Raw genomic sequence first — 20160 nt, forward strand, 5'->3', positions numbered from 1 at the left:
TCCATGTCTGAGAGTATTGCGCTAGCGAACGTCTATTTCTTTCTTAAAGGCCTGCTTTTTAAATCCATACCCATTGTGACCGCAGAATGAGCTGAAAGATGGGCAGTCAAGTAGGTAATATCCCGAATGCAGTCCCTCAGGTTCAGACTAACCAGAAAGTAATCAATTCTGGATCTATATCCATACTTTTTATTGTGGAAGGAGAAACCCGGCAAGCCGCCAGACCTCTCCCTCCATAAATCACGAAGTGAATTTTGCTTCATCATTGACCGTAAATATGCATGTGATTTAGGTGTAGCTAGTGCTCTGCTATTTATAGATTTATCTAATTTAAGATTGATAATTACATTAAAATCACCTGCCATAATTATTGGATCTAGAAAGTCTAACAAATTAGAGAAACTGCCTTTGATGGCTCTGTATCGTCACCATTCGGGCCAAAGTATCCTACCAAAGTTATTAATTCCTCCTGTATTTTTGTTTTTGCAATTATCCACCTGCCATTTTGATCAGCCACTGTTTTTAGGTCGAGCTGGAATAAGTATGCGAAGCATGCTGTCCAAGCTTGACAACTAATGTTACTGACTTCTGGGAATGTGAGACACGAGTCGGCCTCGCGCTTTTTCTGCCTCGGATTTGTCCTTGTGAGCGCGCTTTGGCTGCTTGCTGTGTGGGCGCACTTTTGTTTTCAGTTAACGCGCTGATTTAGAAACAAGTGCAGGCACTCAGATAGACAGACACCCCCCCCCCGCCGCAGCACACACACACACACACATAGAGAATCCCCCCGCCGCGCACACGCACACACACACACACACATAGAGAACAGAACCCCCCCCCCGCCCCCCCCGCCGCGCATACACCCCCCCCGCCGCCGCGCATACACACACCCTTGCCCAGCTGGCGGCCGCAGCACTCGTAGCTCACCACCACCTCCTCGATGCGCCGGAAGGACACCGTGTTCAGGCTCAGCGGCCGGGGGTCGAAGGGCAGCGTGTCGTCCGGCATCATGGCAGGAGGGAGCGGCGGCATCATGGCAGGAGGGAGCGGCGGCATCATGGCAGGAGGGCACTCGTCGCTCACCACCACCTCCTCGATGCGAGTCGGCTCAGCCGACAACGAGGAGACAGGAGCTGAGCAAGCGCACCACGCGCAGCATTAAAACAGCATGGCGGAGTCGGATTACGACGCGCGCTTTAGATTTGGTCGCGCGGGTCGCGTGAGCTGCCTAAGTTTCGTTTTCGTTGTGAAGAAGAGCAGGGCAGTGGGGAGTTGGTGAAGGCACAGAGGCAGAGGATGCCAGGAGTCATCCCGTGGGCACCTCGGGGGTACCAGAGGGCGGGTCCCGGGGTGCCCGACTGCAGCATGTGTTTAAAGCCCCTCATACCCGCGCCCGTTAATAATTTTCATCCATGTCTTTTTGGTTCTCCTTTGAAAGGGAATCCGTTTCTGATAACTTTTCTCTAGGCCAGCCAGACCCACCCCAACGGAAAGGGCCATTATTAAATAGAAGGCGCCTTACGAACGTCTTCAAGGAGCTATGTCCTGCGGCGCCTCCTGGGGCCCTGCGGTCGGGTCCGTGTAAAGCTCTTGTTGTGACTCATGTTTTCCTTCTGACACTTTTTCATCCCAAACATTGCTGTCCAGGAACTGATTTTCTAAGTTCCATCACTGCAGTCATGTGTGTGTGTGTGTGTGTGTGTGTGTTCTCGCACTCTGTAGTGCCATCCTTGATTCTGCGAACTGCTTTGTCTCTACCAGTGCCTGTAATTGTAAATGTGCAAGATGTCCATAAGAACCAACGTATTGGTATTAAATTACCTCTTCACCTCCCATAAAATGACCCTCACCAGGTCACAAACTCCACGCTTGAGAAGGTACCAGTGTAAAACCATAGGATGAGCCGTATTCAATATTTAAGAAAATGCACAAAGAAGCCGCAGTGATGAAATCGAGAGCGGGAGCCGTGAAACAACATTTTCGGGTAAGAAAAGGTTATTTGAGTACAGTAAACCTCTGACAGGTAGCTAACTATTATAAACAGGGACCGTGCAGAGATGCCGAACAACTGCGCCACTGCCCCTCTGATTCTAAACCTCATATTGTTTTAAAGTTCAAACAACTTTATATATGTTTTTGTACTGTTGCTTGTGCATTTTTCAGCGTTGTGTTTTGTATTCCGGGCTTTGGGCTTTAATCATGCGCTTTTGCAAAGAACTGAGCCGCACGCCACTGGCACCTCTTCTCTGCTTTAGAAGCCATGAGGCTAACTTTAAGGGTCCCTGTTGTAATGTTAAAAAAAAAAAAGCATTTGCAATGCAATAGGTCTCGCATTTACGCGAGTTTGAGCTATTGACATTGCAAATAGCAATGCATTTTATATTTGTGTTAAAAACATAAATTAAAGACATTGTCATTTACAATGCCAATAACTTTAACTCGTGTAACTGCGAGACCTATTGCCTTGCAAATGCTTGTTAAACTAAGGGCCTTCACTGGGTTCTTAATTAGTGTTGCAACTCCTCTTATATTAGCACTCTGCTCCATACATACTACTTGCTGAACCCATGGTTGACTATTGAAGACCTCTATAAATTCTCTCTTTACCAAGTGTGTCTCTTGAAATATTATCCGTGCCAGAGAGTCCCCTAAGTATTGCCAGATTTTTTTCCCTTCTCACTTTCATACGCAAGCCGTTGACATTCCTCGTTAAGAGCTGGATAGCCATCTCACTTGTCCTATCTCTAAACTCGCTGAGTGAACCCTTGAGTCTATTGCCACTAAGAACTGCCGGACTAAGCTGTATGAGGTTATTTTTGGGGGGATTTCTCCCCTATGTTCCCTCCCCCCAATGCTCTCCCCACCTACCTTCAACCTGTGGCCCCCCTCCCTGGAGAACCCATCCCCTCTTTCCTCCGGACTTGATGTTAGTCTGTTTATTATATGCCTCAGTGCGTCACGCCAAAACTTACTGTAACAAAAATTGGTAAACCGGTGATGCTTTACTAGTACCTCAATGCCTCCATGACCTGGTGGCCCCCAAACACTCCCAAAGAATCTACCAGAAAGCCTCTCATACTACTGTTTTTTTCCCTCCTAATATTCAGTTATAGGAGTAGGCTAATTACCCCCACCCACTTTTATTTATAGTCTCTAAAAGGTCATCTGCCTCCTGCGGACTCCTAAAGTTATACATTTTGTTGTTAAACATAACCCTTAGAGTTGCTGGGAATTTGAGCTGGGCTGTAGCCCCTAGCTTTTTAAACTCTTCTAGGCATTAACCCAACTCCCATTGCCTATCCTAAGTAGCTCGGGGGAGATCAGATCTGATCTCAAATGAAAAATCATTTCTTTTTGAGATCAGATCTAATCCCAAATGAAAAATCATTTCCTTTTAAAGACTTCATTCTCAAAGCCTTAGTCAGGGTTTTTTCCTTTAGTGAATAGGTGTGAAAGTTCAGGAGGATCTTACATGGCTTAATTTTATTTGGGTTTCTTCGGAAGGGGTCCCTTTGCACCCTTTCGATTTCCCTGATTAACTCCTCCTCACTTTCCTCTATCTGAATACCTTCCTTTATTAAGGCAACCACAAAAAAGCCTTTGTCCTCCCCCTACTTTCCTTCCGGGACATTCAAGATCCGCAAGTTATTCTTCCTAGAATTATTTTCCAAGTGCTCCAGTTTCTCCTGAATTTCTTGATCTTCCCGCATTAGCACCTGAATATCGGTTTTAGCATTACACAACTCTTCTTTCAGCTCTCCATCAGAATTCTCCAGGATCTGTGTTCTTATGTAGAGGAGATCATTAGGTCTCGCCTGTCAATGCGCATGCGCATTGAGCTTGCGAGACTATGGGGGCTTAAACAGACTTTAACCAACTTGCGCTATTTCGTGGCGATTCCTTGCAGTGCCCGTGAAATGGAAGCTCAATGCGCATGCGCATTGACATAAAAAGCGCGTGCACATGCCTTCCTCCCACAGGCATCCCCCAGCGTGAGCTCTTCAAAGGAATGCTCTGCCCCCCTCTGCCACTTCACACCAGCAGCTCTTCAAAGGGATCCGCTTCGCCCCCTGCTGCATCAAAGGCTTTTATTTCGCGGCCGCGGTTTTTATTACTTTCATTTCGCAGCCGCATTTTTTTTTTCTGCCCCTGTTGTGCCGTCCGTCCGCCCTCCGTCACTGGTAATCTCCTTCTCTCTCCCCCTCTTTTCCCCTCCCAGCCCCCACCTATGTCATCCTGTCACCCCTTACCATGCGTCTGCTGCCTCCATGCCCCTCACTTCATTTGAATCCTGATTCCCATGCGTCTGCTGCCTCCATGCCCCTCATTTCATTTGAATCCTGACACGGCAGACACACAGAGATGAGGTTATTTTTTTTCTGCCCCTGTTGTGCCGTCCGTCCGCCCTCCGTAGGCTTTGATTTCGCTGCCGCGGTTTTTACTTTCATTTCGCAGCCGCATTTTTTTTTTCTGCCCCTGTTGTGCCGTCCGTCCGCCCTCCGTCACTGGTAATCTCCTTCTCTCTCCCCCTCTTTTCCCCTCCCAGCCCCCACCTATGTCATCCTGTCACCCCTTCCCATGCGTCTGCTGCCTCCATGCCCCTCACTTCATTTGAATCCTGACACGGCAGACACACAGAATAATCAATGCCTTCCCTATCCCCGGTCTCACTATGACCATTGGTCGGACACTGTTAGCACCCCCGACCCCAATCTTCCTTGACCCCGCGCACAGTCTGTATCCCCGTGGTGATCCCGGGCTAATCCCAGCGTCGCTGGTGTTTAACGGTGTGATCGTGGGCTAATCAGCCTTTTTGCTGTAGCTGTGTGAAGGAGTTAATCACTTGTATCGCGATGTGATCAGATGCAGTCGCGACACTTATCCCAATGTGTCCATGTGCAACTCGCAGCGCCGCGTTGTACTTAGTGTGACAATGATTACTCCCCTCCGTCTCATGGATGCAGCGCTACATTATTGACTGTGTCCAGTTTTAGAAGCATCTTTCTTAAAAATAAAAATAGTTTTATATAGCGCCAACTCGGCACCAGTTACCATACACAAGGTCGGGTTTGTATATTATATGTGTGTTGCCCTATACCACAGGATGTTGAGTCCAACCCCGGTCCACAGTCCGCAGCTCTTGCACTTACACACCCCACCATTTTCTCTTGGTTGGAATTGTCCCCTCTTTCGGTGTTCGTCTCCACCCCAGCTTCGAATCGGTCAAAGTTTTGACCCCACTTGAAGAGTCAGTTGTGCTAGGTAATGCGTCGACAACCCCCCCCTCGCACTGTGACCTCTGAACTTCCCATCATGCACTGTTCCTCTGGGTTTCTTCTGTCCCATGAATGCAGGGCTGCAGTTCACAGCATCACTGGTTCAAATATGTTCTTTCAATGTTTCAAGCTGTTTTCAAGCTTTATTACAAATCACAAAAAAATGTTAATATTTCACTTCTGTTCTTGAATTTTCGTCACAATAAAAAACACTGAACATAATCTTCACAAAAGTTAATTACAAAAGTTTAAGCTATTGCCATTACAAATTAAATAAATTATTTAAGTATTAATTATTTAAATAAATCAAAAAGCATTGTTATTTGTAATATCAATACATCTAAGTCACGTAAATACAAAACATGTTGCATTACAAATGCTATAGGTGTCACATTTGCGAAAGTTATAACTATTGGCATTGTAAATGACAGAGCTATTAATTTAGCTATTTTAAAAAACAAAACATAAATTAAAAAAATGTCATTTATAAGACCAATAGCTCAAACTTTCCTAATGCGAGACCTATTGCATTTCCAATGCTTGTTCTTTTTCTCCAAGGGTTCGCAGAAACTCCTTATTTCTCCCTGATTAGCTTCGAACACTGCAAAACCTTTTTGAATGTCTCCTCGCAACGGTGAGAACATACATTCCAAGGACTTTATTAGGGTCTCTGGATTTACCTCGCTATCCTTCAGGGGTATTAGGTCTGTTGGGAGCGAGGTCATGTCATGGGAAGAGTTCAGAGGTATGCTCTGTGGTATGTTAGTGCTAGGACCTCTAGCACTTTCTTCTATTGTAACTTGTTTAGCATTTACGCTTGTGAGTGCCACCTCCTGGCTAATGCTAGCCCCCAGTTTTAGTATACTCCCCTCTGCAGACCCTAATGTCGACATTGGTTGACCTGTTGACTTCCCAGCCGGCTCCATAGCTTGTTTCCTAGTGTCCGCCACCTAAGTGAAGGTGTAATTTTTATTCTGCAATCCAACCCTTCAGACTTTTACCTTCGCCATTACTTTCCCTAACCTTTAGAGGGCGTTCCTTAGGTCTGAAGACCACCACTTGAGGTGGCTCACAGGTGTCCACGTTACCGATAACACCAAGTGAGGGGGGGGGAGCACTTGTAGTTTTGAGGGGATTACTATTGATTTAATCTGCGTTAAGGAGCTGATAACTCCCCCGTCTTGCAGATTTTTCAAGTTCTGCTTTCCTTTTTTACCCCCTATCTTTATTAGAGGCGTGGGGTCTAGGGGCACTAGGTTGCGACCCCTGGACTCCAGGTTGCGACCCCTCTTAATGCTCCGGCTGGTCTTGCAGGTCCAGGGACTCCACAGTGGGAGAAAATGTCTGACACGTTCCAGTTACCGCCTGGGCAGAGCTTGTGTTGCCACTGCCTCCCACGCCCCAAAGGAGACCGCGCACAGCTGCCCTGTGGCTCCTCCTGAGCTCCAGTGCAGCTGTCCCCCAGTGAGAAAGCGCAGTTCGGGCTACCCCAAGAACAGGAAAGCCTTTGGCGCAAAAGAAAAGCACCTCCTAGGAACGGTAAGCGGCGGCGCGGGGTGGTGGGGGGGGGGGGTGGGTGTGGCTAGCATAGTACGCTGCCGCTGCTCACGGTTGAAATGAATTAAATGAAATGAAAACGGATTTATAGAGCGCATGGCTACCCATAGGCGTCCCAGCGCTGTAAGTCAGGATTACCAAGAGAAAGTGGAAAATCAGGAAGCCCTCGGAAAAAGAAAAGTTTTTAGAGCCCCACGAAACTTCTGAAGGCTGGGTTCAGTGGGAATCTTGAAGGGGAGGGAATTCCAGAGTGTCGCTGCATTGACGGCAAAACGCCGTCCTCCTGTTCGAGTTTTCTTTATTCTGGGAACATTGGCCAGATACAGATGATCCGACCTGAGAGCCCTGTTTGCTTTATAGGGGCCTACCAAACTTTTCATGATGGGAGGGCCCTTGCCCTATTTTATTTATTTTATTTATTTTGCGGGTTTGTAGAGCGCTAGAATAAACTCCCAAGGGAGTATCTCCGCGCTATCTGACTGCTGAACCTGCAGGAGATCGAATTCCCTGGCTCCAAACTAGTTCTTAGACTGTGTGGTTAGACCTGAAACAAGAACGTCTTCAGCTTTTTCCTGAAGGCCAGATGGTTTTCAAGCTGCCTAAGCTGGAGAGGGAGACCATTCCATATCCTCGGTCCCCTCACAGACAGAGCCTTACCCCCTTGCCTTGCCCGCTTGATCCTAGGAATCGTGAGAAGCATTTGGTCACTGGACCGTAGAGCACGAGAAGGAACATACGGCACAAACTTGTCTGCCAGATAGGAGGGACCCAAACCATGAAGTCCTTTGTGTACCGTACAACAGATCTTAAAAACAACTCTCTGACGGATGGAAAGCCAATGAAGCCTGGCAAGTAGAGGTTTTGAAGGTGTTCTCGGAGGGGCATTTAGAACCAACCTGGCTGCGGTGTTCTGCACAACCTGTAACCTATCCAGGTCCTCCTCATTAGCTGACAGCAAGAGACCATTACAATAATCAAGACGGCTGATAACCAAGGCCTGGACCAGGGTCTTTCTGATGGTGTCTGGAAGCAATGGAAAAACTCTGCGCAGCAATCCAATGGTCCGAAAGCAAGATCCAACAATGTTGGTAACATGCTGCTTCAAGCTGAGTTCTTGTTCCAGACGTACCCCTAGGTTCTTGACTATTTGCTTAGGCTCGGGGACTGGGCCTAGATCTAAAGGCCACCAGTCAGGAGCCCAGCTGATCTTAGCCTCACCGAAAAGCATAACCTCTGTCTTTGAAACATTGCACTGCAACGTATTCAAAGACATCCACTGGGAAACTGCTCTCATCCCCTCAGAGAAAGAATGTAATACCTCTGGAGTAAGATGGTCAAAGGGAAAGAGCAGCTGGGTATCGTCAGCATATGACACTGGGCAAAAACCAAAGGCTCTCAGGATATTAGCCAGGGGGGCCACATAGATGTTGAATAATGTAGGGCTCAAACAGGAGCCCTGTGGCACCCCCTTAGTAATCCTGGTCTCCTCGGATCGGAAATCGCCCATGATGACACATTGGGTCCGATCCGAAAGAAAGCTCTTTAGCCAAGCCAATGCCATGCCCCCTAGTCCACTCCCAGTCAGACGCTCGACCAAAATCTCATGTGAGATGGTATCAAAAGCTGCCGATAGATCTAGCAGCACCAGGACAGCTGATGTTCCTTTGTCCTGGAGCATGCGTAGATCATCGGTAATCGACAGCAACGCTGTTTCCGTGCTGTATTTTGGTCTAAAGCCCGACTGAGATAGATCTAGGGCACCAGTATGTTCCAGGTGATTGGACAAGTGCTTATTGACGTGCTTTTCTATGAGTTTTCCCATGAATGGTAAAAGGGAAATGGGTCTCAGATTGGTCATGTCCGCCCATGCAGTGGCGGTGTTCTTGCGAATGGGTCGCACTTGGGCTCTCTTCCTATAGACATTTGTGCATAATGCACAGGGATTTGAACTGAACTCTTCCCTTATTGGCAGCCAATGTAGCGAACTAAGGGTGGGTTTGGCTGAGAGCTTGGATGATGATCCGGTTAACAGTCTAGCTGCTGCATTCTGGACAATTTGTAATCTTTTTATAGTGGCTTCGGGGGCCCCCAAATATAGGGCATTACTATAGTCCAGCCTGGACAGGACTAGTCCTTGAATAAGGAGCTTCCAGGAATGGGGAGGTAATAGGGGAAGAATTTTCCGTGCTGTACGGAGTAACCCAAAGCACACACCGGCAGTTTTCTTTGACTGGGTTTTAAGCGAGAGATCTTGGTCCAGCCAGAGCCCAAGGCTTTTGATTTCAGTTTTAGGAGTGGGAATTGTTCCCATGCACGTGGGCCACATAAGACTGGAAATGGGGGCAGACTTATGTCCCAGGATCATAAGCTCCGTTTTATCCCCATTTAGCTTGAGCAGGGAATCATTCATCCAATCATAGATCTCTGATAGACAGGATCTAAGGTTCTCGGAGCAATGTTCAGATTGTTTGATTGAGACGACCAATTGTGTGTCGTCTGCATAGGTGACTAATTTAATCCCAAAAGGGGAAACCACATCTTGCAGTGGGGACATATAAACATTAAAAAGTGTCGGGCTCAGGAATGAGCCCTGTGGCACACCACACTGGAGAGGGATAGATTTAGAGCGAATATTGCCTTCCGAGACCTGAAAAGTTCTGTAATTAAGGAAGGATTCCAACCATGCCAAAGCCAAACCCATAACTCCCAAACCACTGAGGCGCCGGATAAGGATACGATGAGCAACCATATCAAAGGCCGCACTTAAATCCAGGAGGATCAGCGCTGCTGACCCTCCGGAATCCAGGATCTGCCTTGCCACCTCAACCACCACAACTAGGGCAGTCTCCGTGCATTGCCCAGGACGGAAGCCTGTCTGAGATCTGCGCAGGAGGTTGCCTGCTTCTAAAAAGGCAGACAGTTGCTGGTTAGCAAATTTCTCAGCGATCTTACTGATCCCTGGCAGAAGCGAGATGGGTCTGAAGTTGGCCATCTCCGATGGATCCAGCTGTGGCTTCTTTAATTGGGCCCTTACTGTGGCCTGTTTCCAACTGGGTGGGACAGTACCTCTGGAAAAGGAGTTGATTAGGTCAGTGGCTAGTGGGGTAATGGTTGACGCCACTAGTTTCAAAGCGTGCATTGGTGCGGGACCGCTCGGGGAGCCGCTTTTTATTGCGCCCAACATTTTCTGGAATTCCTCCCTGGTGATTGGGGAGAAGGAATCCAGGACTGGTCCACTCCATGGTACTCTAGGAGTGCTAGGCTCAGACAGATGATCACGTTGAGGTAGGCTTTTTAAGATGTTTTGGATCTTGGTTGCGAAAAATTCAGCAAGTAGATTACATCTTGACCCTGAGATGTCAGGGGCAGGGGGGGATCAGGAACTTTCAGAAGTTCCTTCACTTTCGAAACGTCTCTCTCGAAGAATTTGGGGAGGATCGAATTTTTTCCTCAAAAAATGCGCCCTGAGCAGCTTTAAGAGAGGCTTTGTAGGTCCTGATGGCTGATCTATATGCAGATTTCTTATTCTCGGCCCAGTCTGTTCTCCATACTCGTTCTAATTTTTTGCATACTTTCCTCTGGTCCCTAAGATCTACCGTGTACCAAGGGGATTTAAAAGATCTATTTTTTTCCTCCAATCTTTTCCTGGGTAGAGTGCTGTCAAGGGAGCTTTCAATCCATGATGTAAAGTTTTTATCTGCCACCAGTGGATCTGGATCGTGTATAGGGCAGTTTTCTCCAGAAGACTTAGCCATTCTTCGAGTCGAAGTTTAGACCACGGCCTTTCTTGACTTCGCAATACCGAGGATCGAGGAGTATCCATGGTAATTTGCTAAATAAATGGGATTAGAAAGTGGTCGGACTAGGCGATGGGTAGAGGTTCCTTAAGTTCCAAAGATAGAATATTGGTGAATATAGGGTCAAGAAGATGCCCTTTACTATGTGTGGCAAGTAAACTTTTGAGCTGAAGGTCATAGGATTTTAAATCGAGTGTTAATTCACCTGCCACTTTGTCCAGTTAATCTTCGAAGTGGAGATTTAAATCTCCTAAAAGTACAAAGTTGGTTGTGGTAGTAGCTAGAGAGAAAGCTGTTTCCAATAGCGAGCTTCCGAAGTGTCCCAGGGCGCCCGGGGGTCGGTACACGAGTAGTCCTGCAAGCGTCTTAGTAGGGGATATTTGAACCGTGAAATAAGCGTTTTCACAGTCCAGAATACCACCATCCACCAGCCTGCAGGAGAGGTGGTCTCTGTACAAGATGGCGACTCCACCCCCTTTGCCACTGGCAATATTTTGGAACTGGATGAGATATCCTGGGGGGAGAGCTTGGACTATGTCTGACTAGTAGTTTAGTGATAGCCAAGTTTCCGTTAAAAACAATACATCAAGTCCATGGTCCTGAATAAGAAGATTAATTTCTAGCGTGTGTTTAGGCAACGACCTACAGTTCAATAGGGCCAAGTTCACGGGCGTTGCAACAAGGGAGATTGACTTTCCCTCAGACATGGAATAGTGACAGAAATTACACTGACTGTGAGGTCTTTCTGGGAAAAGCGAGTTGGTACAAGCGGGATTACTATCTAATCTCCATTGGAGGAGTAAGTCGCGCGGATAAGTGATGATGGAATGAGGGGGGACGTGAAGAGTTCCTGACCCGCACTGGTGCGGACAGGCGCAGATGGGCTTGCCTCTGGCGCGCCTCCGGCGCGCCTGCTGCGCAAACGATATACTTGGTTCATTTTGTAGTGCAGCGTCAAAGTCGCCCGCAACACTAGCCCGCCAACCTCCACTCCCCAAGATGGCGCCCTTGGTTCTGCGCCCGAGTGTCTGAGCCTGCGACCGCAAAAGAGCCCAAATCGGCCCCTGGAAGCGTGTCAGCCCCCGTGGAGAGCAAATGAGGAAGGTGAGTGACAGTGAGAATATTTAAAAATTGGACACAAAAAGAAAATGAAGCGTATCAACAAGATTTTTAATAGAGGATTGTGCCCTCGGATTCCCGGCTTCCGCCTCAGGAGTCCCAACTCTATCACTTTAGTGCTTGCAAATGAGTGTCTTATATGCAGTGCTGGCCTCAATCGCCCGCAACATTAGCCCGCCAACCTCCACTCTCCAAGATGGAGCCCTTGGTTCTGCGCCCGAGTGTCTGAGCCCGCGATCGCAAAAGAGCCTAAATCGGCCTCTGGAAGCGTGTCAGCCCCTGTGGAGAGCAAATGAGGAAGGTGAGTGACAGTGAGAATATTTAAAAATTGCACACAAAAAGAAAATGAAGCGTAACAACAAGATTTTTTAAAAGAGGATTGTGCCCTCGGTTTCCCGGCTTCCGCCTCAGGAGTCCCAACTCTATCCTAGGAACAGTAAGCGGCGGCGCGCGCGCGGGGGGCTAGCATAGTACGCTGCCGCTGCTCACGGTTACTGCGCTGCTACATCTATTGAATTGGTGGTTAATGCCTTCAGCATATTAGCGTCCTGCTGGTGCAGCCGCCATGATCTCCCCAAGCATGTGAATCTTTGAAGGATCCAATGCGGAGAAGAAAAAAGTTATCTGTTCTCCAGCTTTGGCATCTTTGATATATTCAAATACATTCCACCCTCCAGCCGTTTGAGACTGATTGCTAATACATGCTTGGACAATCAGAGCAGTTGAGCCTCCTAGGGGGGAGTAGAGCTTTGTCTCTCTTCAGTTACTGGACCAAAGTTCAGGTCATAAAATCAGGTGCATAAACTTTATATAGTTTACGGCTTCTTTCAATGTTATTGGGGTATAGGTGTACACTAATTTGTTAACATTGATTACAGAGGGTTCCAAGCTTGACGCTGGGGATTAATTCAGGCATATGAATCTATGAAAGATACCAATGTTGGAGAACTGTAGTTACAGGTACGTAACCTTTTTCTTCTTGACTCTGCTTTAGTATGTGAAATTTTAAAACTGTGTTGGTCAACCTGAGGTGGAATATGACCCATTTCAAATATTAGAAGTTTCTGCAATTGTAAGCTTACCGTGAATGTTTCTCTTTTCCTAGAACCGCATGGAGATCAAGAACGGAAGTATTCTTCGACTCACCACTGCTCCGGTGTGAAAAACATTCCACATTCTTACTGTTTACAACCGATCCTCCTTTAATTCTATCTTTTTCTTTAGGTCCAGCTCTATATCATCTATTAATCTTATTAGCGCTCTACTTTTCACTTTGTCTCTTGTATTTGTTTGAGCTCTAAACCCATGTTTCCTCTCTGTAACTCTTAATGTTATTCTCTGTGGCTTTTGTTCCCTCTATCTAGGTTGTTTTCTATTTCTAGCTCCTGTTCTCAAGATTTAGTTTGTTTTCTCTCTCTGAATCCTGCTTCTTCCCTCTTGCTTTTAGTCTCCTTCATTTTAGCTCATGTTTCTTCACTCTGGCTCTTGTTTCCATCGAACCATGTGTTTCCTCTTTCGAGCTGTTGCTTCTTCTCTCTAACTTTTGCTGCCTTTCACTCCCTCTTGTTTCTAACTTGTGTTCCCTTATTCTCTAACACTTGATTCTTTTCTGTAACTCATGTTTTTTCTCTTTTGCTCTTTTTCTCTCTCTAGCTCTTGTTTTCTCCTTCTAGCTCATGCTTCCTTCTTCTACCCCTTGGGCTTGTTTCCTCTATCTAGTTTTGTGTTACCTCTCCGTCCTGTTGTATCCCTCTGGCACTTTTTCCTCTCTATATGTTCCCAAGATCTAGCCCTCGTTTTATTTCTATATGTTGTGTCCTATTTCTAGCCTTTTGTCCTTTTCCATAGCACTTATTTCTTCTGTTTAATTCTTATTACCCCTTCTAATACTTTGTTCTCTATTTCTAGCTCATGTTTCCTGTCTCAAGTTCTTAGTTTCTTCCTTTGGCTCATGTCCTCCTTTTATTTCTTGTTTTCTCTATCCAGTTCTTCCTTCTCCCTGCTCTTATTTCCTCTTTCTATAAATAGTTTCCTCTCTTCAGTCTTGTTTTTTCTTTAATGATATGGTTTCTCTCTATAATGTTTTTCCTTTCCCTAGCACTTGTTCCTTTTACTGTGTCTCTTCTTTTAAACTTTGTATTACTCTTTCTAATGCTTGCTTTCCTTTCATGCACTAGATATTATTTTACTCACTCCAATTTTGGCTACCATTTTAGTTTTTTGTTAAAAATGTTTGTTTCATTTTAATCATAATAACACAGGCATATACAAAGATACACAGTGTAGACGTTGTAAATGCAGCCGGATATAAAACATACAGGGGACAGTCAAGCCCATGTTGTACAACATCATAGTCCGACATCATCTTGATGGTGAGTGCACCGCCAAAGCGTAGCTCAAATATTCAATGTAATCCCTTTGCAATGGTGCCAATACAGGTCGCATATCTACCCACCAAGGGGGATTTTAGGAACGTTGGTGAAGGTCTGCTAAATACGAATGGAGCTGTACACTTAATCGCTGTCTGACAGGAAGCCTTTATCTAGGAACAGATATCCCAGTGTGTGTAGTGCTAGCTCACGCAGCAGCTTTTGCACTCCTGGTACCACCATAAGCGGCATTCAGGGATTAATATATAGTGGGATGTGTTGGGAATACCATGCTGCAACATGTGCATGATCCGCCGGTCTGTCCCATGCACAGCACATACATCGGACCTTGTGAATTTTGCCACGTGGTTGCGGGACCATAAATAGTAATGCTAGGCGCAGTGGTGTGGAGAGGGCTAGTACTATCTCTCCACATTTAGGTAGAAAGGATGCCTCTTTTTATGAATCCAATGGAGTGCACACTGTGCCTATGCTACTTGGGGATAGATTTCAAAGGTGAGCGCAGCAAAACCGCCCATCTTATACGGAAGTTGCATTTTCGACCATGCAATCCACCATATCAGTTATGTTGGATATACATCTCCAATAATTCGCCCCTGTGAGGACTGTTATGTTAGTGTGGTAGTATATACATTGGTATCAAACCAGGTCAGTCTGTCAGGTGAGTGGGTAGTGTAGTGTGGGCTGCTGAGTATGTGGTGTAATAGGCATCAAAATGGATTTAGTCTAATTTATTTGTAGGCCAGACCAAGTGTTGAATTGTGTAATTTAGGCTAATACGGGTCTTAAGTGCAGCAATGGTTGTCCGATTGCAAGTAGGATATCATCTGCATACATTGACAATAATAGTTTCAGTGTTCTAACTGTTCTGCCATGGTGGTTATAATACTCATGGAGAATACAGGCTAAAGGTTCCATCGCTAAGGTGAAAATAATGGTGTAAAGGGGACATCATGCCTGGTCCCTCTGCTAATAGGGAATGACCAGAGAGGTGAGAATTGATCCTAACCCTGGCTGGGTCCAGAGTAGAGTATTGTTAAACATTTTTTTTTTTTTACTTCCCATATCCCATATGCTGAATCACAGTCAATATGCAATTCCATTTGAACGAATCAAAGCCTTTGGCAGCTTCAAGGAAGGCTGCAGTTTTAGGCAAATTTTCATCTATCTGGTGATAAATCGAAAACAGGGTGCGCAGATTGAAAGCAGTGGATCTGACGGGGAGAAAGCCTGATTGGTCCGGTTGTATCATGCTAGGCACTAGTGGGAGAAGGTGGGTAGCGAGAATTTTGCCAACATTTTGTCATCTATGTTTATAAGGGAAAGGGGCTGATCTAAATCACAGTGATGTGGAGTTTTATCAGGTTCGAGTATTGCGGTGATTACAGCTACACGAAATGAGGGTGGGAGGGAACCCAGCTTGAATGCTTCATTGTAAACTTTGAGCAGGAGCAGCACCAATTCTTCCATATAGATTTTATAGAACTCAAAGAGGAGTCTGTCCCCGGTAGGGGCACAGCCATTTTTCATGGATCCCATCACTCTCCTGTTCTTCTGGATGGTGATTGGTTGACAAAGAAGTTTGCGTTGATGGGGCTCCAGCCAGATGAAGGTGGCCCTGTTAAAATAATCTACAATGTCTGGTACCGAAGTTGTAGTCTGAGCAGTGTAGAGCTCTGAGTAGTTTCGGGTGAGTAGGTTAAGTATGTGTGGCGTAGTGTGTTGCAGTATTCCCTCAGGCAAGTCCACCCTAATATTCTCAGAGACGGCCCACAGAGGGCATATAATACCAGCTTGAGTTTTCCCTGGCAGCTCACCCTCTTTATATTGGTGGGCAGCTCTGTATTTGTTAAGGAATTTCACCTCTCTCTCTCTCTCTCGGCCTCTTTATGGAACTCCATTTTTTTTCAGTTAAGTTTGGCTAGTCTAGGAGGGGCTGGTCTACCATCACCCCTCAATTCGAGCTGTCGTATTTCGGCTTCTGGTTTGTCAAGACTGATGTGTATTGACTTAAGTATGCTGTGCACTTTGGAGATACACTTTTCGCAGATCACTGCCTTGAAAGCTTCCCATGGGGAAGCCACAGTTGCAACTGTATTCCGGTTTAGTTCAAAATACGAGAGTATAGCTGTGTGAGTATCAGAAGCAAATACTGTGTCTTACAGTGCCTATGGCCGGAGTCCCCACATGCTACGGGGTTGGGGAGAGGCAGGTATACTCAATGATGACATGGCCGGGAAGTGATCAGACAGTGTTCTGGACAGATATGCTATGGAGAGTAACCAACTCGCCATATCCCTAGAGCCAACCCAATAGCCTAGCCTGGAGTGGAACCCGTGGACTGCAGAATAGGAGGAATCTATGGTGTCTGGGTTGTGCTCCCTGGAAGAATCTATGTGTTGGAAGTTGGAAAGTGCTTGTTTAAGTCGGTCCTGAGCTGTCTTGTGTCTGGCATGCCACCTTTTAAACCTAGATGTGGCATTAGCGAAAGATTGAAGTCTCCGCCCCAGATTATTGTGCATGGTGAGATTGTAGGGACATCCAGGTCCAACAGAAGTAAAGAACTCTGGATCATCTATGTTTGGCATAAATGTTCAGTAGTGTGGCATGTATACCGTTGAGCAGTCCTTGCACCCGAATATCCGTGCCCTGGCCATCCATACTGCGAGTGAGAGGTCTGAATTACGTTCACTTTATCAGAATAGCAACCCCTTTAAAACAGGTTCAGTATGAGAAAAAGTATCTATATAAACTACATTTGCTAGTGAAGATACTCTCCAATGGCCTAGTAAGGTGTGTTTCTTGGAGAATGCAATGTCAACCTTATGTCGCGTCTAGTATGTCAGTATGAGGTATGCCTTATGTGGGCTATTAATCCCTGTGACATTCCATGGCATAAATTTGATCAGAGTTGCTGGGTCGGTGGCACAAGGCACTGGAGAACCTGTTATTGCAGTGGTAGCAAGGAGGGTATCAGCCAATTTATGTTGGTAGGTGCCAGAGGCTCAACTAGAGCCGAATTTAGGAGGGGGGGGGCTAATAAAGATTTCAGGGGGGCGGCTAATTCCTCCAGCAATAGGCATAGGGGAGATGCAGGGGCTGTAAGTAGGGGTGAATAAACAACAAAGCCTTGTTAACAAGTAAATGGTCTTTTATAGACCTGTGAAGTACTCGGGTGCAGCTGCAATAAGACGGACACCTGCCTACAGCGGCTCAAAAACTGTCTGTGTGTGTGTGCCTGGGAAGCTGTCTCAACAGGCTGACACACATGACTCGAGGGGGGCTGAAGCCCTTTGAACCTTATGGGCCTTGTGCGCCTGGTATGTGCTGCACGTATGTGACACTGGTTCACGCAGTGTGCATTGTGCCTGAAGGCACATCCCTCCTCTCCCCTCCCACATCTACCCCAAACTTGTCGACTGAAGGATCCGTCCCAATTAACAAAACTGGTTATCATATCTCAATTCAGTATAGTTACGGTTAGCACTCAGTACTCTGAGGTCGACCTGAGGTTTCCTTGAGGAATATTTGGTCCCAAGCAGGCAATATATATAGCACTGATATAGGGTGCTGAGTTCACCTGGTGGGGCCATGCATAGCGTCTCTGAACTTCTCATACAGGGACCCCATCAATCATGGGGTCACCAGCCTCCTCTCCAATTCGCGGACACTGTTGATTCTATATCATCAAAGATGTTGGAAGGTGAAGTAGGGTTCAGTGATACCTGCTGTCTGGATAGTTGCTTGGCAAGTTGGTCTGCTTCATCCGGGGTATCCGAGATCCGAGTTTTTCCATTGATAGATACAGTCTAGCCTGATAGGGCATGGCATATGGTATCTCTAACTCTCCCAGTCTTTATTTTACTGGGAGAAATTTCCTACGGGCCTTTTGGACAGGTTGAGTGAGGTCCGGGTATTAGGAGATCACTACATCATCATAGCTTATATTGCCCTTTTCTTGGGCCAGCTGCAGCATCACAGCTTATATTGCACTTTTCTTGGGGCAGCTGCTGTATTTTATCTCTGTCTCTATAGTTAAGCACTTATTAAATAATTGTGAGTGGCAGAGCCCCTTGCACTGGTCTTGGGAGCAAGTGAACAATGCGCCCTCTCGGCAACAAACATCAGGGACAGATTTTCACGACCAAATGTTTCACTTATCAGTGTTTCCACATATGTTTCCGCTCTTAGCATGTGTTTGATTTCAGGAATACCAATGATGTGTAGGTTGGAAAAAAGCATTTTTGTTTCCAGATTGTTTGTTTTGGCTTTTAACTTGTCGCTCTCTTGTTGAAGATCTTTTCATGCCTTCGCTGCTAACGCATTGTCGTCTTCCAAATCAGAGATGCATCTCTTGGCCTTGTAATTCTAGAAGTGTGTCCCTCTAGCCTCTCCTTCTTATCATCCAACCTTTGTGAAAGTGAGTCTATTTTCGTTGTAATGGTGGATAAACATCTTTTAGTTCCAAGCAGAAGCGTTCTGACATTAGTGACATCCTCAAGAGCTGCATCCAGGGCAGCACTAGCCGAGCCCTCCACATCATGATATTTCTCTGTTGAACGCTTGCCCTATTTAATTCTGTCAAAAGTTAGTTTCGCTTGCCTGCCATCCGACTTGCCCATTATCAGCAGAGATATGTGGTCTCACTATACTGAGTCCCTGAGCAGAGTCGCCGCACCAATAAAGGGTAATATGCCAGAGGAGGAGTGGTAATCAGGGTGAGTTGTTTTTGGTAGACACCCCAGGACCACAGCAGTATGGGCCTACCGAAGGCGATGCCGTCCCCCCGCTCGAGGGTGATACCCCAATACTGGGCAAACGGTGGGGGACACTCGACGCAAGGAGAGAGCATGGGCCCAGTTGTGGAGCGTGCAGGCCCCTTGGCTCTCACGGTATATTACAATTGGTAAATTTCCTAGCACCCTCAGCAGCACAGTTCTACCGAGGTTGATGTGGTCCCCACATTCCAAGGCGACACACCAGCCCCTGGCAAATTTTAGAGGGAGAGCACCCAATTTATGAATGAAGCACAAGTCCAAGTAGTGTGAGTGCAGGCTCCACAGCTAGTGGCAGTCTGGGCATTGTCACCGATGCAGCCTAAAAGTGGGCACTGCTGACGCGCTCACTCTTCGCAGTACTCACCTGGAACTTTGGGAGATGAACAAGCAGTGTGTCTGTTCCGGAGCCGCCGGATCCCCAATGCTCCCATGAGATAGGCGTGGGACCAAGATATCAGGTGCGGTCTGGTCATCTCTGCATGCAGCGCGGCGTTACAGAGTCCGGCGTAGGCATATCTTGTGGCCGCATTGACAATTGCCCGGCCATTTCTTTGTCCACTATGGGGAACCAGCCCACCCAAATCGCTAATGTCAGTTACTCTGGTGTTTGCCTACGGAGGATGTCTGTTGATCGGGGCTGTGCTGTGCCTAAGTAAGATGGGGCAGGTAATGCAGGATTTGAAGGGATTTTAAGCTCCAACCTCGAGAGCAAGTTGTTTACGTCAGCATCTTGTTAGACTCCCTTTAGTGGCCTCCCTCTCCATTTCTGTTTCTAGTCGCTGTCCAACTTCATTCGGTGTTGCCCTTGCTTCTTTTCCTCTCTTTAGCATCCACTTATTTCATGTTCTTGGCATTCTTTAGTCATTCATTTTCTTCCTTTTTTCCATACAAATGTGTTTTGGTGTCTAATGCTATCTTTTCCTTCTATTTCATACTAACAGCCTCTCTTCCACTATCTTTCATTCTCTCTTGCTTCCTTTTAAATTGGCATTTTTCCATTCTCACTTGTTCTCTTTGTTCATCTACTGCTATCTCATTTCCTGTTTCCGGTCTGTAGCTCTTTGTCTAGTTTCTAGTTTTCATGTGATCCTACACTGTTTAAGCGTTTGCATCTACTCTAGCAGACACAAACTAAACTTCACACTCCTGATTACTTCACCCCTCCATAACTTGCTTGCTCACTTCCCCATCACCCGCTCACTGTTTCCTACTTCCTTTATTTTTTTTGTTGACTATTAGTCAT

General features: G+C 46.4%; 1 protein-coding gene across 4 annotated transcripts in view; it reads left to right on the forward strand.

Moving 5' to 3' along the window:
- Window positions 1-20160, forward strand: part of ELMO3 (engulfment and cell motility 3) — a 300338-nt gene that overhangs the window by 83026 nt on the left and 197152 nt on the right. For all 4 annotated transcript variants that reach the window (XM_078668416.1, XM_078668415.1, XM_078668418.1 and 1 more), the window contains one exon: window positions 12855-12905. In XM_078668416.1, coding sequence (XP_078524542.1) covers window positions 12855-12905 — 51 coding nt within the window. The remainder of the gene's footprint in view (window positions 1-12854; window positions 12906-20160) is intronic.

This window comes from Lissotriton helveticus, chromosome 12, assembly GCF_964261635.1.
Source record: "Lissotriton helveticus chromosome 12, aLisHel1.1, whole genome shotgun sequence".
In the NCBI taxonomy this organism is placed as follows: Eukaryota; Metazoa; Chordata; class Amphibia; order Caudata; family Salamandridae; genus Lissotriton; species Lissotriton helveticus.